The sequence below is a fragment of the Perca flavescens genome, chromosome 2, assembly GCF_004354835.1.
Source record: "Perca flavescens isolate YP-PL-M2 chromosome 2, PFLA_1.0, whole genome shotgun sequence".
NCBI classification, from domain to species: Eukaryota; Metazoa; Chordata; class Actinopteri; order Perciformes; family Percidae; genus Perca; species Perca flavescens.
Genome location: NC_041332.1, coordinates 14,105,815 through 14,125,115, shown reverse-complemented (window position 1 = coordinate 14,125,115; position 19,301 = coordinate 14,105,815). Strand labels below are relative to the sequence as shown.

Sequence of the window (19,301 nt, the reverse complement as noted above, 5' to 3'; positions counted from 1 at the left end):
GATCTCTTTCTTTTTCTTCATTTATTCAGAACTGCACAATAGTTTACTTAGGACTGTATTAGGTTTACAAGCCTCAGTCTGAAATAGGGAATTCGGTTCTAGTTTCAGTATAAACTGGCCTGTACACAATGGGTATTAATTAGACATTTCACTGGCCTTGTGTACAATTTAAATCTTTCCAATCACTTTTTACATTGAATACCGTATAATACGGGGGAGGGGGATAACGTAGTTAAAGGTTCGCGAGGAAAGAGATGATTTTAAACAAGTGCTCCCATAAACTCGAGAAGAGATGACCGTGTTTTGTACATGTGTCCCCATGAACTTCAGAAGGGGAACCCAGGAAGATAACAAGGCCATGCACTAGAGACGCACCGATCAGTGATTGGTCAGTCTTTTCCCAGCTGGCCCGAGCTGTCCAATCACGGGTCAGTCCGCAAAACTAGTGGCGACCCCATGGGCGATCCACGCAACTGAACGCCCATCACGTTGCGCACATGGATCGGGTAGAGGTGACCACGCCACACCCAGTAGACCAAGGCAGAGTGCCTTTGCTGGAGGAACGGCTTGTGTAACAGCTGTATCAGTGGCACCGACAGCAACCAGTTGCGCCAGCACCGTGCCTAGTTGAAATGTCGAGGACGCAGAGGAGGCGGCGCATGCAGCGGCCTCTCAGAGCGACAGGGCCCGCGAAATAGTTGAGGATATTCGGACACAGTTTGTGAACAACAGTGTTTGCTTGCGTATGTTTTTGCCGAAGCTGTAACGTTATCTACTTTTTGGAGGAATGAGAGGCGTATGTTCGGCTATTAAAATGGGATTGTTTTTGCACGCTGTTGGCTCTGTCAACCCCACCGAGTCCGCAGCAGACAGGGTAAGGCTGAGCAGTCACAAACAAGGCTCTCTCTCTCACAGCACTGTTAGCTAGCTAGTTACCCGGCTAAGTTAGCAAACTTATTGCATTATTGCAGCACAGTATATCTGTTGTCGTTAGTGGCTAGCGTTAACTTACTGTGCTGTCAAGAAAGATGTTAGCATGCTGACTGAGTTCAGTTGCTAACTGCGATAGCTAACGTACCTAGCACTGTTGAAGTAAAGGGATACTTATGAGCCAGGGCCTTGCTCTGTTGTGTTTATGGTAAAGGTTTGACATTTTAGCCAGAAGTGAGTTGCATAAACAATAAAAGCAGTTATTCAGGTATGAATGCAGCCACACCGGTAGACATAACAGCTAGCACTTATTGGTATTAATCTTTGCCAGCAAAACTGAAAATGCCTATATTTGTTAATGAACCTAATAGCTATTCTGTCAAAATGATATTAGATTTTATTGTCAGTGTGTTGACAATGACATTGTTATAATCTCAGCAGTCTTACACTTTTGACACTACAAGTTTTCGAGACATGCTGTGGTGGCAATATTATATATAGTTGTGCTTCTTATGGGTACACTAATGCATTCATAATTTGAGTGATGTATTGATTAGTCAGCATCCAGTACTGGTCCTTAACCGCAATTAACATAGGTTATAGCCTAGGCTATATTTAGTCAGTAATCATTCTTGGTCATATGACTGTTCAGTGAAAACTTCTAAGTGTGCACAACATGAGTATGAAACCACAAACTTGCAAACTACTAATTAAGACTAATTTATAACTGTGTGGCAACGCAGCAGATTTAGCATTATGTTGTTGCAAGCATGTTTGACTTAGAGTAGCATGAGTAAATAGATGCAGTAACAACATTCTGCATTCACGCATCTGCATTTTTGCTGATAAGCGACTCAAGGATATGTCACAACTACTTCACAAGCTAGTCTAAATCAATTTGAATGATAATCTAGTTTAAGGCCGTCACTGGCATCCCTGTCACGTAATTCCCTAATAATTTGCAGTTACTGTAAATGTGAGCTATTTGTCGTAAAAAAGGTGGGAGAGAACCTCTCAGTAATTACCCATACCAGGATGTAATCAGTCCTTTCATACAAGATATCACCCTCTTTGTTTTATCGTAGCTAATGTGCTCAAAGATCTCTGAGCCAGGCATCCTTTCTAAATCTTATATACAGCCTGATTATATGCATTTCTTCTAATTTAACCAGTATATCCACAAGACCTGTATTGTTTCGGTTTCCTGATTTGTCAAAAAGGTGCACTTCCTGCTGATATGAGCTTTCTCACCATGATGTATTCAGTGGCTGTTGTTTATCAATCAAAATACTTTATTGATCTCTGGATTGGGTTTGTTACAAATGCTCCATTCTTGATAGGGATACACGATATGAGGAAAACATGTGGTGGGTGGTGATGGCGCAGTGGATTTGACACATGCCTTTAGTGTGGGAGACTCGGGTTCGATTCCCACTGTGATACATCAACCAATGTGTCCCTAAGCAAGACACGTAACCCCTAGTTGCTCCAGAGGCGTGCGGCCTCTGACATATATAGAAATTGCTTTGATAAAAACGTCCGCTGAATGACATGTAATGTAATGCGATAACGTTGTTCAATGTCGATAAACAGATATTAAAGTGTACTCAGTTCTGCATTTCACACGACAAGTTGCATGTTGAATTGAAAGGAAATAATTTCAAACTTTATTTTATTGAACAAATTGAACATTGAATTAAATATAAAAGGCACTAAAAAAAGTGACACTTACCCTACCTTACATTATAAAGTGTAGTTTTCCTTCAACTAACAGAACAAATCCCTGAGTGTTTTCGCAATGTGTCGCAGCCTTTGTGATGTGTATATTGTGCCCGTTAATATCGCGATGACAATAAAAAAACATATATTGTGCTAATTCTCGAGTAGAAAATATATATATATATATATATATATATATAAAGAACAAATAAAAATTAAAAATAAATAAAATAGAATAGGAAATATTTAAACAAATTAAAAGTAAGACATATTTATGTAAAAATGAAAATAAAAATATGTGCATTATATATTTTTTATATTATAAAAATGTGCATTATATAGGTAGCTCACCTGGTTCAGCATGCGCGCACTAAGGCTCAGTCCTTACCGCAGCGGCCCAAAAAATAATCTTTAAAAAAATAAAGATGAGTATTACAATATATATACAATCAAGTGTAAATAATATTAGTGCTGAAAATTGGATCTATTGTGGTAAAGAACCAACAGTTCTGTGTCTAACCTATTGCAGTCATTTTAAGGTCCCATATTGTAAAAAGCAAGATTTACATGTCTTTTTTTCATTTTAAAGCAGGTCGAGGTGCTATATAAATACTGTGCCTTTAAACCAGCTGTAAGAACTTTGAGTGGTTGTAATGTCACAATTATACCATATACTATACTGTAGGTAGCATTCCTGGCAGCAATGACGGTACAAATGTAGAAGATCTGGAAACGCTGGACCAACCAGAGCAGAATGGGCTTTTTTGGGAGGGGGGCTTAAAGAAACAGGTGCAAAAATTAAGCATTTAAAACAGAGGGTAGATACAGGTATATTCAGACAGATAGTATGCGTTAGTGTATTTTGATCATTTCATTTCATTTCATTTAACATGTTCTAGTAGAAAACCAAAATACAAGTAGAAATGAAACTTTAGAAGTAACAGCTAGAGTTTGTCTAAATCTTATATCTAAAAGTGCTGGCAAGCATACCATGTGTTCTAACTTTTAGATATGAGGCAACTTGTGCTTGTTGAACTGACCTCAGCTGTTGAAGTTTGTTCTTTGGGGGGAGTGTATGGCATTAACGGTTGCTGGTAACGCATCAGTGGTGTTTTGTTATGCATAACCTTGATGACTATGAAAGAGCACCTTTCTTTGTTGCAGGACAGAATAATAAATAAGGGGTCAGCGAGGTCTTGCAACAGCTAACTTGCCAAGTCCTACAGGCCTGTGCTAAGTGGATCAACTCTGACTGTGCAGTCAGAATGAACTAAGAACCGTAGCCACTTATCTCCAGGAAAAGTATTTGATAGTCACCAGGGGATTTTTGAACTGTGATCACTGTCTGCTCATTTCATCAGCTGCTCATTATTAACGTTGATTATTTTCGAACGCAGCAATCATTTCTGGAATGGTAACCAAATCTGCCTTTAATCTGGTAGTATTGCATGTGAGAGGTGGATAGTTTCATTGTTGCCTGTTTGGATCAGAGACAGGTAGAATCTAGTCTGTCCAGATTCTTTGCTGTCTGTCTTATAATGTAAAGGTTATTTGTGTTTTTTAGGTTCAGCTGTGTGATGGACACCCTACCACCTAGTTTTGTTTGTATTACTTTATTACAATGTTCTTTCACCATCTTTCAGACAATTGTTTACTTGAGAGTCAATTGCATTTTTTTGAAAATGGTTTTTATAAATGTAAAGTTAAAGTTATAGAAAACAAAAAATAACTGCAAAACTCAAGTAAAACAAACCAGACCACAACAAAACAAACAAAGACAAAAAGAAAACAAAAAAAGGGTATGACGGGTAGGAAAGGGGTTACTGGGATTGTAATGGGGCAGGAGTACTTTATTGCAAATCTTGGGCTAGATTGAGATTTTATTTATTTATTTTATTTAATATTTTTTTTATCTGAGATTTTATTTTACAGATTCTATCTTTGGGATAGATCTTATTCCATTTACATATGTGATCTCTGATTGTAATATTATTTTTTTCCATTTACAAAATGTGTTCTATTGTTAATAGCCATGCATTTAGTTTTGGTGGATTTGTCTGTTTCCATGTCCTTGTCACCTGCTTACTGGCCGTCACATGCAATATGTTTAAAAGATGCATGTCCACCAATTTTATCTTTCCAAGTAGCAAATAACAAAAATATTTTCTAACTCCATCAGAGGTTATTTTAAGTCAATAATATACTTTGGAGTTTTCTCAATCTCTTTCCAAAAGGGCATCAATGTGGACATACGAATTGTGTAAGAAATCTGTGTGTTTATAGTTTGCTACTTGTCCCACATCCTCTCCAGCAACTATTTCCTGCTGAGGGGTGACATTTCCCATGCTTATAAGGTGTAATAAAATATATATCATCCTTACCTTCCAAGCAAATTTCATCCAGTATTTAGATTTTAATGTCTTAAAGGCGCATGAACTGATATAATCTCAGATTGCTGCGCTAGTAAAGGGCTAGTAACTCTCAATTACTTATTTCTGAAATATAAAAATAAAAGCCTCCGAATGAAAGTTGGACTAAAAACATTTCTTTAAGTATTTACAGTGCAAAGTTATCTTATGAAACATCTTGAAGAGGATAAATAAAAAAATGAATACATGACATGATTGAATAAAGTGAAAGAAAAGTTTTCAAATATCTACAAAATATTGCAAATATGCATTGTAGATAATATAAAGTAGAAATGGGAAAAAGAATAATAATAATAAAAACATCAGCAAAAGACTGGAAAGAGTCCATAACTGGAAACTTTCACCTAATTTTTTTAAGATTACATGGAGCACTATTTCTTTACAAAGGCCTATTTATGAAACCCCGACCCCCTTAGTACTCGGCTGTCTTCATGCAGCGCGGGCTAAAGACCCAAACAATCTAGATGGTAATCTGTATCGAATTGCAAGAAGGAATCAGCCTGCCAAGTATGGTACTCCACATGGTGGAGGGTAGTAAGTGAGTCAGTGAAAACAGCTGAAGTTATCAGAGACAGAGTGGAGAAACAGAGCATCCTGTGTTTATTACACAGACAGTTCAATCCTGTTGTTGGGGCTGTTTTTTTTGTTGTTGTTGTAAATGACAAGTTAATAAGGTTGAAACAGCTGTTGAGAAATGACTAATCTTTCGGGTTTGAGGTTGTGGACACATTTGTAAGCAGCTTGGTTTGTGCTGATCTGGTGTGGTGACGAACCATTCCTGTGTTACTGATCTGTGTCTGGCTTTCTACGTGCTTTTCTTGCTGTTCTCTCCACGCCTCGAACACCTCTCACTGCCCTGTATGCCTTACACAGTATCATCATGCAGCGGCCCAGCTAGGAGCTCGCTCTGCTTGGAAATTTCCGTGAGAGCAATCGTGTGTGTGTGTGTGTGTGTGTGTGTGTGTGTGTGTGTGTGTGTGTGTGTGTGTGTGTGTGTGTGTGTGTGTGTGTGTGTGTGTGTGGACATAGGAGGAAAGGGAGAGAGGGAGAGGGAGAGGGAGTGAAGAAAGAGAGGGAGGCAGGGAGAGGGAGTGAGAGTATGTATGAGAGTATGTATGAGAGCTGTTTGACTTCTTTTGTGGGATAACCCAGGAGGTTGGAGGGATTTTTGGACCCTGGATCATCATGCCTCACAATCTGGGACCTGTGCTGGTAATCTATAGAGAGCAAAACTATCTTTCTTTAAGATCTGTGTCTAGCTAATCATTAAGCTAATCTAGAAGAAAACATCTGAGGGATCTTCCTGGAAAAATCCACAGACTTTTCTCATGAGAGGATTTTGATTACAGTGCTCCTTGTCTTTTAGGCACTATGCAGATCTATCTGATCTAATTATGGCCTTGCCTGTGTCCTGTCCATGAATACTCTAAGTCAGGTTTACTTTTTAATCATGCATAGCTGCTATTTTGCTATATTGAAGGTTAAAACAGACTTTTGTAGTGTAGACAAATGCCTAATTGATTTTGGATGAGTGAGAGAGAGGAAGTGGACTGTCGAGTCAAACACATTTTGAAATTTTGAAGCTCTGATTATGCCTCAGTTAAACCTTTAAGTTGAAATTGTGTATTAGATCTGCGGCAACAGAGTTGTTTTGTGCTGGCTGCGGTTCAGAAATTTACACTTGATATGGGCCTTAAACACCTTTCCACCACAAGTGGCTAGGTTGTTTACTTCAGAGCTAAGTATAAATGTTGGCTACAACTTAGATATCTGCAGTGTTATTATTATTCTAAATCAAAGATCAGGGCTAGGCATCTAGTTCCAATCCTATACTACATACTAACTGTGCAAAGGATGCACTATATACTAATCTTTATAGTATACAGGTTTTTTTCTGGTAAGTATATAAGAAATCAACTTTTACTGTATAATAATGTATTTGCAGCTTTGAGTATTGCCTCCCTTTCATTTTGTGAATTGCATTGTGGGACAGTAATGTCCATCAACAACAACACTCTCAAAAAAATCTTTAAGTATGCATACTGACTTTTTTTGAGAATACCGTTTTGTCATTGATTTTCAGTGTGTGAAAACTACACACCATACATAGATGATGGTACCTGTATGCTGCTTAAAACCTGTTTAGGAATATGTATTTAATGTATGTAACGAGGACACAGTGAAGAAAAAGCCCCCAGGAAAAATAATAAATGTGTCAGGAGAAGTCACAAAGCCACAGGCTTATGTAACGGACCTCCCCTTAACTTAAGGCCGGTTACACACTGCCTGCGTGGTGTGAGAGTGGCGTTTCTGTTGCGTGTCAGCTGCGTGGATTTTTCTATGTCTTACACACCAGAAACGTGTCTGACGCGGTGCTGCTGCTGCTAGCCTTGTCTGGACACATGTATGTTTCCCATTGATAAAATGAAATGCCATGTTAAACATAAATGTATACTGATTTGATTACAGCAAAGACAACGTCGGCAGTATTGACAGCAAAATAGGCTGCAAAGGGGGCTCGTTTTTTTTTAATTACATTTATATCAAAACCTAGAGACTTTCAAACATCAACATGTCATTTATTAATATGTATTTGAGTCTAAACGACATATAAACATATTTTCCTATTCTATTTTGCCTGGAAACGCTTCCAACACGCTTGCGTGTCACGTGAAAAATAGGCGGCGGTTCTATTTCTAGCGTGACACGCGCCTGAGACACGCGTGTCACGCAGGCAGTGTGTAAGCTCTAACCTGTTAACATGGGAGCCGAAATATAAACGGACACGCCACACAGCTGATACGCTCGCACAACGCATCCAGTGTGTAACCGGCATAAGGAGAAAAAAAAGAATAAAGAAAAAAAACCTTCTAAATTGAAGAAAAGGAGGACACAATTAACTAGCTCAAGAACAACTAATATCAGAAATAGGCCTTTTTCACAGTAGACATGTTGACATGTCACAGTAGTTAAAGTAAAGTTGTAAATACAGGTAGTAAGATTAGAGCTGCTTCAGTGTCAGGGTCCTGGTATTGCGCATGCCGGCTCACTAGGACACTTGAATAGAACAGAGATGTTGTCAATGTTACCTGTCCGGTCACCTGTGCTCTTTGTACTATGTGACAAAATGCAGGCAAAAGAGGGGACACTGTAAAAATGACTCAAGCAACTACCATCAGTTGTAAGATTTTTTTTGGGACATAAAGTAGCAGCAGTTTTTGCCCTGCTAGTAAGAACATAGTGCTCACACGATGACAGTTAGTTGGTCAGGTCAAACCACTTTGGTTGTCTGGGCTAAGAAGCAACAAGGATTTTAGTAGTTAACCATGAAATTAAAATTGAAAGACCAAAAATGAGAAGATTCCACCAGGAAAATAACTGAAACCAAATAATTTAGAATTAAACGTTAAAATTCAGAACAATAAGACAAATTGCAAATGTTCATAATTCTGATGAGCTTCTGGAGTGACATCCAATGCAAGACAGGTGCGCTGCCGAGTGCAGAGTGCTCTGCTAAAGTGACAATAGCTCTGAACAGCATTAGCAGCACTCAAAAAACACAAAAATGTTATGGCCTTGGTTAACCATTTTATTTTTCATCATTACCCAGCTGGGTAAACACTCAACTGGGCTGTGTAGTTGGAGGCTAGAAGTACATAATGTAATAATAATGTGCTGTATTTAACCCCAAATCCCTTTCCAGTACTTTATTACGCTCTGGTGATCTCAATTGAACTTGTTCTACCGCTCCTAAAAGCAGTTGACATTGGCAAATATTTCCCAAACCATTTTTGTTATACTTTTTAGTTGGACTTAATGTAGATCAATTTAGAGATTTCTTTTTACTTTGGCAATGAACATTGTTTTGTTGATCAGTGTAAAAAACCGAACAAACGTAATTTCACCCTGAGTCAAAAAATAAAATCATGGTGAGGGGCTTTTTTTTTTATTGGCACTGCACACCGTAACCGGATGCCTTGAGATGGCATTGCATTTTTTTTTTAGGTTGAGTTGAGGTGTTGATCATACTTTCCTTTTTTTAAAGTGACACTGCTTCTCTCTTTCAGAGCCTACTGCACTGTGAAGGTATTAACAACCAGAGCTACGTCTGTGAGTCCGGACACTGCTGTGGGAAGTCTCAGTGCTGCAGCTACTACTATGAGCTCTGGTGTAAGTATCTTGTTTTTCCTTTTTGTTCTTCTTCTAACCCCTATTTTCCAGTGGGTTGGGTTTAGGAAAACAATAATAGGGTTGGGTTTAGGTAAAGAAGAACGGGTTGGTTTTAGGAAAAGAAGAACCTGTTGGGTTTAGGAAAAGAAGAAAGCGACAGTTGACTTTAGGAAACGTGACACGCGGGACACGATCCCCGGTCTCCTGGGTGAAAGTCCTGTGTTTAACCCATCCGCCACCTCGATCAACCTCCCTACACGGATTTTCGCCCTTTCATACTACTCGCTACGGCGTCAATTCACACGCAATCGCAAGGTAATGTAAGTCAATGGAGGCCAAGCGGTGCTGATAAACACACTACAAAGCGAGTATGTGTCTTGATAACGTGCCAATAATGGCCTACAAATTGGCGTGTCATAAATACGGCACTTCATGAGATCAGTCTGCAATGCTTGATAATCCACCAGCGAGAGCATCCGGTCAATTTACCAAAACACCCCTCCCCCATTGCAATCTTTGTTTTTTGCATTACATACAACTAACTCCTTGAGTTATAAAAACTTAAGATTCAATTTGGCTGGATTTTTAATTGTCCCAATTCCTGTGTTTAACAATGGCTTAAAGGTCCCATATTATGCTTATTTTCAGGTTCATACTTGTATTTTGGGTTTCTACTAGAACATGTTAATATGCTTCAAGGTTAAAAAAATACTTTTTTTTTCTCATACTTTAAATACTACTTCAGAGGCTTTTTTACCTTGACAAAATACATTTCTCCTTTTCTACAGTAAATTATCTACAGCTCTTTACTTGTTGTTAAATACTACTAGTGCAGTGCCCGTTGAAAATGTGCCTGTTTGGAACGGGCCGATTGCTTGGCCTGTGGTATTGCTGCTTGTACAATTCTTTAAAACCAAATTGTACCCCAAAATTACTTACAGAAGGGCCCCAAACCACTTCATATGCAACTCCCCTGTATACCCTACTACTAACTTACTGATTTACCTGACAGAGAACGTTGCAGATTCAGAATGTAATCACAAAATATCACAATGAAAATGTGGAGTAATGTGGCTGGGTTGGTTCAGTGGGTAGAGCAGGTGCACATATAATTAGAGGTTTATGCCTCGATGCGGTGTTCCAGGGTTCGAGTCTGACCTGTGACAATTTCCTGCATGTCTTCCCCCTCTCTCCCCTTTCTCACTTAGCTGTCCTGTCGAATAAAGACGGAAAAGCCCAAAACATAATCTTTAAAAAAAGAAAATGTGGAGTAATCAGACATTGGATTCATGGCAGTGTGCTACCCACCTAGCACTTTATGAGAGCTAAACCGCACATATCTGCATTAATCAACCACCAGAACCGGACTGTGTGGGGAGAGAGAGAGAGAGAGTCTTGTCTCGTGTGGTATGATCGTAGGGGATTTGATTCGCAGGGGTATTTTGGCGAAGGTAATGTTATTAGTGTTGTGTTGTCAGCAGTAGACTTAATTAACCAGACCCAGGGTGAGTCTGATGAAAACTGATGTGTCTGCACAGTTCAGCTCTGAGATTTTCTCGCATTGCACAGCGCTGTGAAGGAATAATCTGAAGCACCTTTTTTTCGCCAACCTTATTGCAGTGCCAGAAGGGCAAAAGCCAATGTGTGCTTCTTTTACTGATATATATTTAACGATATATTTAGCATTTCTAATCCAAACAACGTCAAACTTGGAACTGCACTTATTCGTGCCCATAGCAAGACACCTGTCACACACACACAGACAGACAGACAGACAGACAGACGTTCCTGCAATTTATAGATGTATGGATGTATTAGCTGTATTTCATTCTAGTTTTTGAAAATGTTAAAACATTTTAAATGAACTATATATTCAGGTATGTTGTGTATTAGTTGTTAGCTGATGAACTGTGGGAACATGTCTAAGTGCAGTATTAAATGTCTTACTTTACATGTGTTTGGAAAGTGTTCTTTAAAAGTCTGTGACAACGTAGCCTGAATTTCTTCACAAGGCAGCAATGAAATAAGATCTTTGGCATGCTCTTTGACATTATGTCTTTCCATGCTCCAGCAGTGTTACTGATCTGACCCCCTTAACCTTTTTAAATCTCCTTGTCTAAATCTACCATGACAAGTTATTTCTCAGTTTCATTAAGGTCATTAGGATGTGGTCAACAACAGGCATTAATGTTGGGGTCGGGGAGTATGTTTCCAAAATGGCAACACATACAGTTAATATTACGGCATAAATTATATTCTCACAGCTTTGATCTTGAATTGTTGGACTGCACTGCCAACATGATGTAGTTTTAATGACATATTTTCCTTTTTTTTCTCACTATTTGTGGAAGATTTGGTAAACAAAAAAAATGCTGGCAGCAACATTTTTGAAATTCTTTTTTTTCTACATGCAGACCTTACAGTATATGTTACCCTAAGTTATTAGGTAACACTTCATAATAAGGTACAAAACGCAGGTGTAAGAAATGCATTGCTTGATTGATGATTTAATGCAGGAAGTAATGCAGGATGTATCATGAATTCCTGTTACTCAAAAATATTAAAGGATCAAGTCATTATGAGTTTGTGTGATTAGTTATGTTAGCCATGTTAGCCCACATTTACTGCATACATGTATTTACATGCCACCAAATGAGCTTGAACCCATAGAAAACATTTCAGTCTCATGCATTTCATTGTTGCCTGTTCTCAGAGAAAAATAAACATTTATATGTTGCTGGATGATTAAAAAAAGCCTTATATTTCTTTGGAACCAGGTATTCTACTTTTAGTCTTAATCAAATTAAGGAGTCTAAAATGTCCTTTTATATGTACAGTAATTGGATTTCAGCTCATTTGGTGGCATAAATATTCATGTATATGTTATTATATGTGCCCTTTGAGGTAAGTTATGTTCTGTTGTGCGCTATTAAGATAATCCAAAACCATACTCCTACTATGTCACAATTTAGGCCTCTTTAAGTCATGTAGTTTTATTATGCCTCCATGCTGGCAACAGCCGTGGCCTGCATAATCTTTTTGGGTTGTCAGTCTGTCCCATTCATGAAAACACATACCTCAGGAAGCCCTGGAGGGAATTTGTTCACATTTGGCACAAACCTCCACTTGGCCTCAAGGATGAACGGATTAGATTTTGGTGATAGAAGGTCAAGGTCTCTGCGACCTTACGTCTGTCCCTTTCTGGTGAACGCGATATCTCAGGAACTCCTTGAGTGAATGTCTTCATATTTGGCACTAGCATCCTTCTGGACTGGTCACGATGGTCATAAAACAAGTGTTTGGCCATTATTTAAGAATTCCTACGCTAATTCTGACAACATTTCACACAAATGTCTTAATAGGATAAAATGATGAAGTGATGGCGTTTTATATCCCAAAGGTTAACTTCACTGTGACATCATACTATTCTGCAAACACACTTCTCTGGCCATTATTCAACACCATAACTCAGGAACAGAAGGGCAGATTGTGACAATATTTCGCATTTCTGCACTATATATCAATCTGTGGTGATTGCATAGATCTCTGCTGCCAGGTTGAAGATGTGCGTGAAGCATTCATGTTTTGCCAAAAACTACATTTGTTTTTATTAAATCAAATTCACTACATATATGACTCTAGACATACACGGATGTAAACTGCAACTTGGTTGGCAGAGACATAAACACGTTTTTGACGCCAGTTTTTGCTCTCTAATTCTGTTTAGACTGGATTCTAGATAGTACAGTTCTACAAATAATGCCTTTGTAGAAAATTAGTACTTCATATCATAGAGAAAAAGCACATATTGTTCTTAAACAATCCCATTATGCTGGAATGTTTTTCTGTGGTGTTATATATTGGGTTGCTTCATAGAGGAACCTCTCAGCGCCTTGTTCTAGAAATAAAAACTGTACTTGGACCGCTCAATGATGATTGAAGTTATTCTATGTCATTCAATTTAAAATGCAATACATACGGTGTACAAGCACGTGAATGTTTCCCTAGAATCAGATGTTGTCATTATTTGATCTGCAGTGTTATTTTTGTGTTAGCAGCAGGGCTTTTATGTACAGCACAGTTCTACATTTCCATTATCGTACAGCACAATCTTTCCTGTTTGAACCTATTCATCACCCTGTGAGTTTATTTTAAAATATCAGGCCAACGATCCCATTTACTTTTGATTGATTTTGCTGGAGTTCCATTTTAAACATAACATGACAGTGTTGATCTTCCTCTCACCTCAGGGTTTTGGTTGGTATGGGCGATCATCTTCATTTTGAGCTGCTGCTGTGTGTGTCACCATCGCCGCACCAAACACCGGCTGCAGCAGCAACAACGGCAGCATGAGATTAACCTCATCGCTTACCGCGAAGCACACAACTACCCCTCTGTGCCCTTCTACTTCAGTAAGAGCTACCACTCCAACACACACACACACACACACACAACATGATGATAAAACCTGATTTGTAACTTTTTTATATACCAAAAAGTTCAGATTAAACTCACCATACACTACCTGCTCATCAATAAACCGCACACACAAAGTTTTCGACTAGTGAACATAGTGGAGCGTTTAGCAGCTAAAGAGACAGACATTTTTTCTCAGGAGTTGGCGGAGAGCAAAACAGAGCCAAAAGTAGAGAGAAAATTGGACTTAATTTTGCCAGGTAGACAGAAACACGACTCCAAATGAATGCTAATGTTGCTCTGTGTCTGCAAGATTAGTAAGGAGTCCACTGTTTGCTAACAAGTTTGCTACAGCAACTTTATACGGTGATATTAATGTTGTTTACAACTGGGTGGCGCTTCCCCCCCCCCCAAAAAAACAAAAAAAACACACAATGTTAGCTACTTAAAGGGGAACACCACCTTAAATTAAGAATTCCACTAGTTTTTTTTCCATGGCCGAGGAAAGTTCAATCAATATTTGTGAACATGAGCTACTCTCTCTCAAAGCCAGAAACCAGAGATGTAAGTCTTAAACTTGTGATGCCATCAAGTATAAAGTCTGGAGCTGCTCCATAGACAATGAATAGTAGACTAATTTTGTGGACCCACAGAATGTTTTTCTTTTTTATACCCTAATGAGCTTTATTCTATTGTAGTGTTTTCAGTCCTGAAACAGAACATTTTCCCATATACTCAGAACATTCCCTTGGGCGCTCTCAGTGACATCTATAACATGTTTCCTAATTTATTGCCCATGGAGCAGTTTATACATGATGGCATCACACATTCTAGTTTTAGCACTGTAGTTTTTGGATTTGAAAATATTTTTGGCCTGTCTTAGACTATAGGAGAAACATGTATGAATTTAGTTCCCCTTTAAAATACATGAATACTACTCCGTGAACATCAACTAGTGTGAACTTTGTAATCACAGAAACAATTTTCAAACAAAACAAAGTTGATAATGATAAGGAACTAGAAACGCAGCAGAGCTGAGAGTGTCATTTTTGTCGACATAGACATTGTTGACATATTTTTTAATGTTGGTTTGCTTATCATTGTCAAGTCAGCTTGAGGGACTAAATAACGTTGTGAGCCTTTCGAGGTTCTGCGTTGGGGTTGAGCGCGTTTCTTTGCATCGTGGTGCATTTCACCGCCAGAACGCTAGGGGGTGTGTGGTTTCCGGAAGGTCGATACCATTTCCGACGAAAGAGAGAGAGCCAGTTTATGTTATGTTAGCAAGCAAACTTTAGCACAACTACCCACAAAGCACTGCTTGCTGGCGAAGTGCTAATTTCAAAACGTTACTGTCTGACATATAGACACTTTACAAACGGATAACCCTGTCACTGTAACCAAAATATGTCGGAGTTTATTTGCAAAGCTTATGTCAGTGATCTAGCATGTTGCTGTTCTCCCCACAGTAGGCACAGGACGAGTTGACCAATCACAGTCCTTGCGGTCTGGGTCGCCTCAACGCAAAGTTACAAATTTTTGGAGGTGCGCGACAGGGGTAAGCATCGACGCAGAGGGGTCTGCGGGGGTATGCTGTCGATTCGACGCAGAAGCATAAAACAGCCTTAAATTGATGAAAAGTATTTATGGTTGTTCAAGGCAGGTCCTAAACCTCTCTCCCCCAAACATCTTAGCTTGGAAGAGCTGTCAGTTCTTTTCAATGGGACAAAGAATCGCCACACTGAACTCATGATTCTTCCGCTTTGTAAAAAATAAAATAAAAAGTTTTGTTGCACTTTTTGGTACATTTGTATTACTTGACCCCATTACTAAGCCTACCAGTTGCAGCGTATGACTCACAGTACACCTGTGTCAGGTCTGTTGAGGGGACGATGTCATGTAGTCCAGCCACTTCCTTCATTGTTTCTTGGAATGAAAAACTTGGGGCTGAACTGAATAACTTTTTTCAAGAATATTCATTTCTAATCTGTAGTCTCCTAGTTACATCAAACTAAGGTATTTAAAACTAGTGACAAACAAAGCAGTGGTCCCTGGCTCAAATGTAATGTTTGCACTGACATGTATCCCTGGTTTCACACAGCGTCAGAACCTTCCCTGTTTGCATGCCCCAGTTTTCAGGAAACGGCCAGCATTGCTCTTTTGGTACCTCGCCAGTGTTACGACACCATCTTGCACAGTGCTGCAACAGTCTTCAGCACACAATTGACCCAGAAATTAGCTTGTTTTGTCACATTTTTCTCCCTATTGCTCTATGAATGTTTGAATAATGGCCCAGAAAGTTCAAGTGAAGTCATACTGAAATGTTTAGGAATCAGTCAATGCTGGTTACATAAAATAAAACATTTATTTCAGGGCATATTCAAATGTATGCTTTTTCTCTTCAGGGTTTCTGCCAAACTACCTCTTGCCTGACTACGAAGAGGTGGTCAACCGGCCACCGACTCCTCCCCCTCCCTACAGTGCCTTACACACAGGCCCATCATCAGTGGCTTCTAGTCCACTGGCTCCTGAGCAGCAGGAGAGACACTGTCCAACCATCCAGCCCACTCCAGTGCCCCCGGTCTCTGACAGTCTGTGTTGCAGACCCAGCACAGAGGAACCACAAACCCCCACCTTAGACTTGAGGCCAAAGCCTGACAACAAGCCCATGCAGACAGCACAAGATTCAGGCATGATACTGCTGTCAGATGGGCTCAGTAGGGAGGGACTTACCAGCCAGGAGAAAAGAAGTGAAAGTGGGGACGACTCCTGCAAGGACCACCTGCTAAAGGACCCGTCAGAGGGTTCTGCTGAGGACAAAGACCGACTCCCCAACGGAAGGAGCAGGCGATTCACAGGTGACTCTGGGATTGAGGTGTGTGTGTGCGGCACACGTGGGAGCAGCGGTTTTAGTGGAGCTGGAGGGACAGGCCAGGAAGGCAAGGAGTTGAGGGAGCTAGAGAGCCTGCTGGGGCACGCGGGAGACGACAAAGAGGAGGAGGAAGAGGAGGGGGAGGAGGCGGGCGACTTCTGCGACAGCTGTGGCCATCGAGCCTCCTTCAGTGGGGAGGAGGAGCAGGCGCTGGGCGGGCTGGAGAGGCGGGTCGCACGTGGGCCGTCAGGATCTCCTCAACCGGCTCACCAGATAGGCAGCGCCGCGCTCCACCCTCCAGTGTGCCTCCTCCTCCACACCATCAACGAGCAGGAGGGACCGCACCACAGCACCAGCACTGAGCCGCAGGGCTGAAATACAGTCAGCACACCTTTTGTTTCATAGAGGGAAGGAGAGAGAGCACTTGAGACAGAGCATGGAGGCATATGCGTTTGTATCTGAGCAAATGTTTTATGGCTAAATACTTTCTGAGTGAGTATTTTTATGAATGTGTGCATCTTTGATAAAACAGGGGTGGGAGCAGGCGGGGGAATATCAACTGAATATGAGTCGGATCCAAAGGCTGAGAAAGCCTTCTCCTCCCCTCACTGGAACAGTGGCCTTAACCTGTGTATTATGACTTATGTTTGGGCAGTTGAAGCCCTTTAACAGCCTGTGTCAATTGAGACCACACACACACACACACACACACACACACACACACACACACACACACACACACACACACACACACACACACACACACACACACACAAACACACACACACACAGTGTCTTTCAGTTGTCCTTCTCATGCAACGGAAGCTACTGACACACTGTCTGAAGCTGTGACGTCAGGACAGGACATTAGGTGCCCAGGATGAATGCAGCCTTCCTCACCGCCTGGTGCTTGCAACCGTTCTGCAAAGCAGTTCTCTGCAGGCAGGAAACTACAGTACGTAGTGGCAAAAAAAACACAGCAGGAACATTTTGGATGAGTGCAATGTGGATTTACCACAGTGCGTGCTTATGCAAACTGATACTGTACAGGGACACTAGAACAAGACTGTGTGGGATGTCCCGTATATACTTCTAAAGTGCTTTTCAGCGTTTAAAAAAACGCTCTGCCTTGGCTGTTTTTGTTGCTCTCTATTTGCCCTGCTAGTGATAGAGAAGTATAAGTGCATTTACAAATCTTGACGTGAGCAGTTCCTATTTTGCACAAAGTGTATTTATCTTTATAAATGAGCTTTTAGCTAAACAAATCAAAACAGAAAATGCTTTCATTAATTCAGTCTTAAAACGCAGTACATGATTTAGTGTGTTAGGGTTTTGTTACATCTGTAAGAAATGGACCTCTGTGGATTGTTATGGAATGCAACCGATTCACTTTGTACACAATCATTTTTTAAATTAATGAATCTTTGTAGTATGACTACCCAGAAAAATGCAGAACTTTGATGAACAATGATACGTTTCTTAGAGATTATAACTGAGATGGGCAACTTCAGACCTCAAACTTTGGTGTGAGTCACTTAAATAGTTTACCGCCTAAACCCACTATACAGTATAAAATGCTTCTCCTCCTGTTGAGTTGACAAATACATCTTACGGGACTTAAGTTTTAGTTAATTTAGTTTGGATTAAAAAAAACACATAGATTCAGATAAGGTAATAAAATAAGTCTGATAGTTGTCCTTGGCTTTTCTTAATATCCAAATATCTATAAATAAATAAAGAGTTTTGCACAACAGGTTTTTTGTTTTATGGACAAACAATACAATAAGTTAACAAGCAATATTTATAATGATATATACCAAATAGTTCTGTTAATGTATCTTCTCTGGAAGACTTAGTTTGAAACGCCTTTAAGAGCTTAAATGTTTTAAATCCAACCTTAATCCAAATGTTACAGGGGCTGTTATAGATTAGATGTTGATGATGAATTGGCCATGGAAAATGCTATGAGCGTGCTGTGTAAAACTTACAAATTAAGTGAAATTTTAGTTTTCCCACTCTCTGAAATTAATTGGAACTTGGTGATGCTACATTTCATTGTCATGCACGTGTTCTTTTTTCTGATTTCCTCGTAGCACCCTAAAAAATGCACACATTGCAATGTCTGCAAAGCACAAATGTTTCTGTCATTGGTCTCACAGATTTCTATATAGTTGAAAATGTAATGTGAACTTTATGTATTAGCAGTAAGATGATTGAATCTTACACATCAATGTCTGAACACACTCTAAAATTCTTTATATGTTAATGCTTTTTGTGAGCTAGAAAGTGATATTGTGTGATTGTGGTACATGTAACCAAGACAAGCTATTTTCATATGAGCTGAATCCTTTAAAAAAATAATGGAACTGTATACAATTTTAGAACCACTTTATATTTGAAAATGTGTATAATGTTCTGTCACATGTTTGCGAACCAAATAGTTGCTTTCATATTTTTTATGAAATCATTAGCTTTATTGTTATGGTCGGATTTTTTTCTCATGGTTATTATTTTTGTCTGTTAGAAAAAGATTTTTTTAAATAACTTATCCTTAAGTTGTGTGAAGGGTTCGTTTGACTAGTAGATAACTTGTTAAGAAGATCAGGGGCATCTTGCCAAAGACACGTTTTCTTTCTTCACCAGTGTGTAAGGTGGTTTTGCACATGTCCTTTGAATGTTCTGATCATAAGCCATTTATTACAGCAACCAATATGGATGTATTTTCAATAAACATGCCCTTTAAATTCATTCATTTGTATGGATTAAAA

General features: G+C 39.5%; 1 protein-coding gene across 2 annotated transcripts; it reads left to right on the top strand.

The window, feature by feature from the left end:
* Positions 1 to 464: 464 nt before the first annotated feature.
* On the top strand, positions 465 to 19,281 carry wbp1lb (WW domain binding protein 1-like b). Of its 2 annotated transcripts, none has more exons than XM_028566850.1 (4): positions 465 to 874; positions 9,146 to 9,248; positions 13,499 to 13,660; positions 16,067 to 19,281. In XM_028566850.1, exons 1-4 carry the CDS (start codon positions 788 to 790, stop codon positions 16,906 to 16,908), a joined length of 1,194 nt encoding a protein of 397 aa, XP_028422651.1. In that variant the 5' UTR covers positions 465 to 787; the 3' UTR covers positions 16,909 to 19,281. The 2 variants fall into 2 exon arrangements, with proteins under 2 accessions (XP_028422651.1, XP_028422652.1); XM_028566851.1 differs by lacking the exon at positions 465 to 874 and adding an exon at positions 6,194 to 6,290.
* Positions 19,282 to 19,301: the final 20 nt, after the last annotated feature.

Excerpts from the sequence above, each read along its gene's own strand:
- wbp1lb (XM_028566850.1), top strand. The coding sequence starts at position 788 with ATGAGAGGCGTATGTTCGGCTATTAAAATGGGATTGTTTTTGCACGCT. Across the intron at positions 875-9,145 it reads CCGAGTCCGCAGCAGACAGG|AGCCTACTGCACTGTGAAGG; the intron begins GTAAGGCTGAGC and ends TCTCTCTTTCAG. Across the intron at positions 9,249-13,498 it reads CTACTACTATGAGCTCTGGT|GGTTTTGGTTGGTATGGGCG; the intron begins GTAAGTATCTTG and ends CTCTCACCTCAG.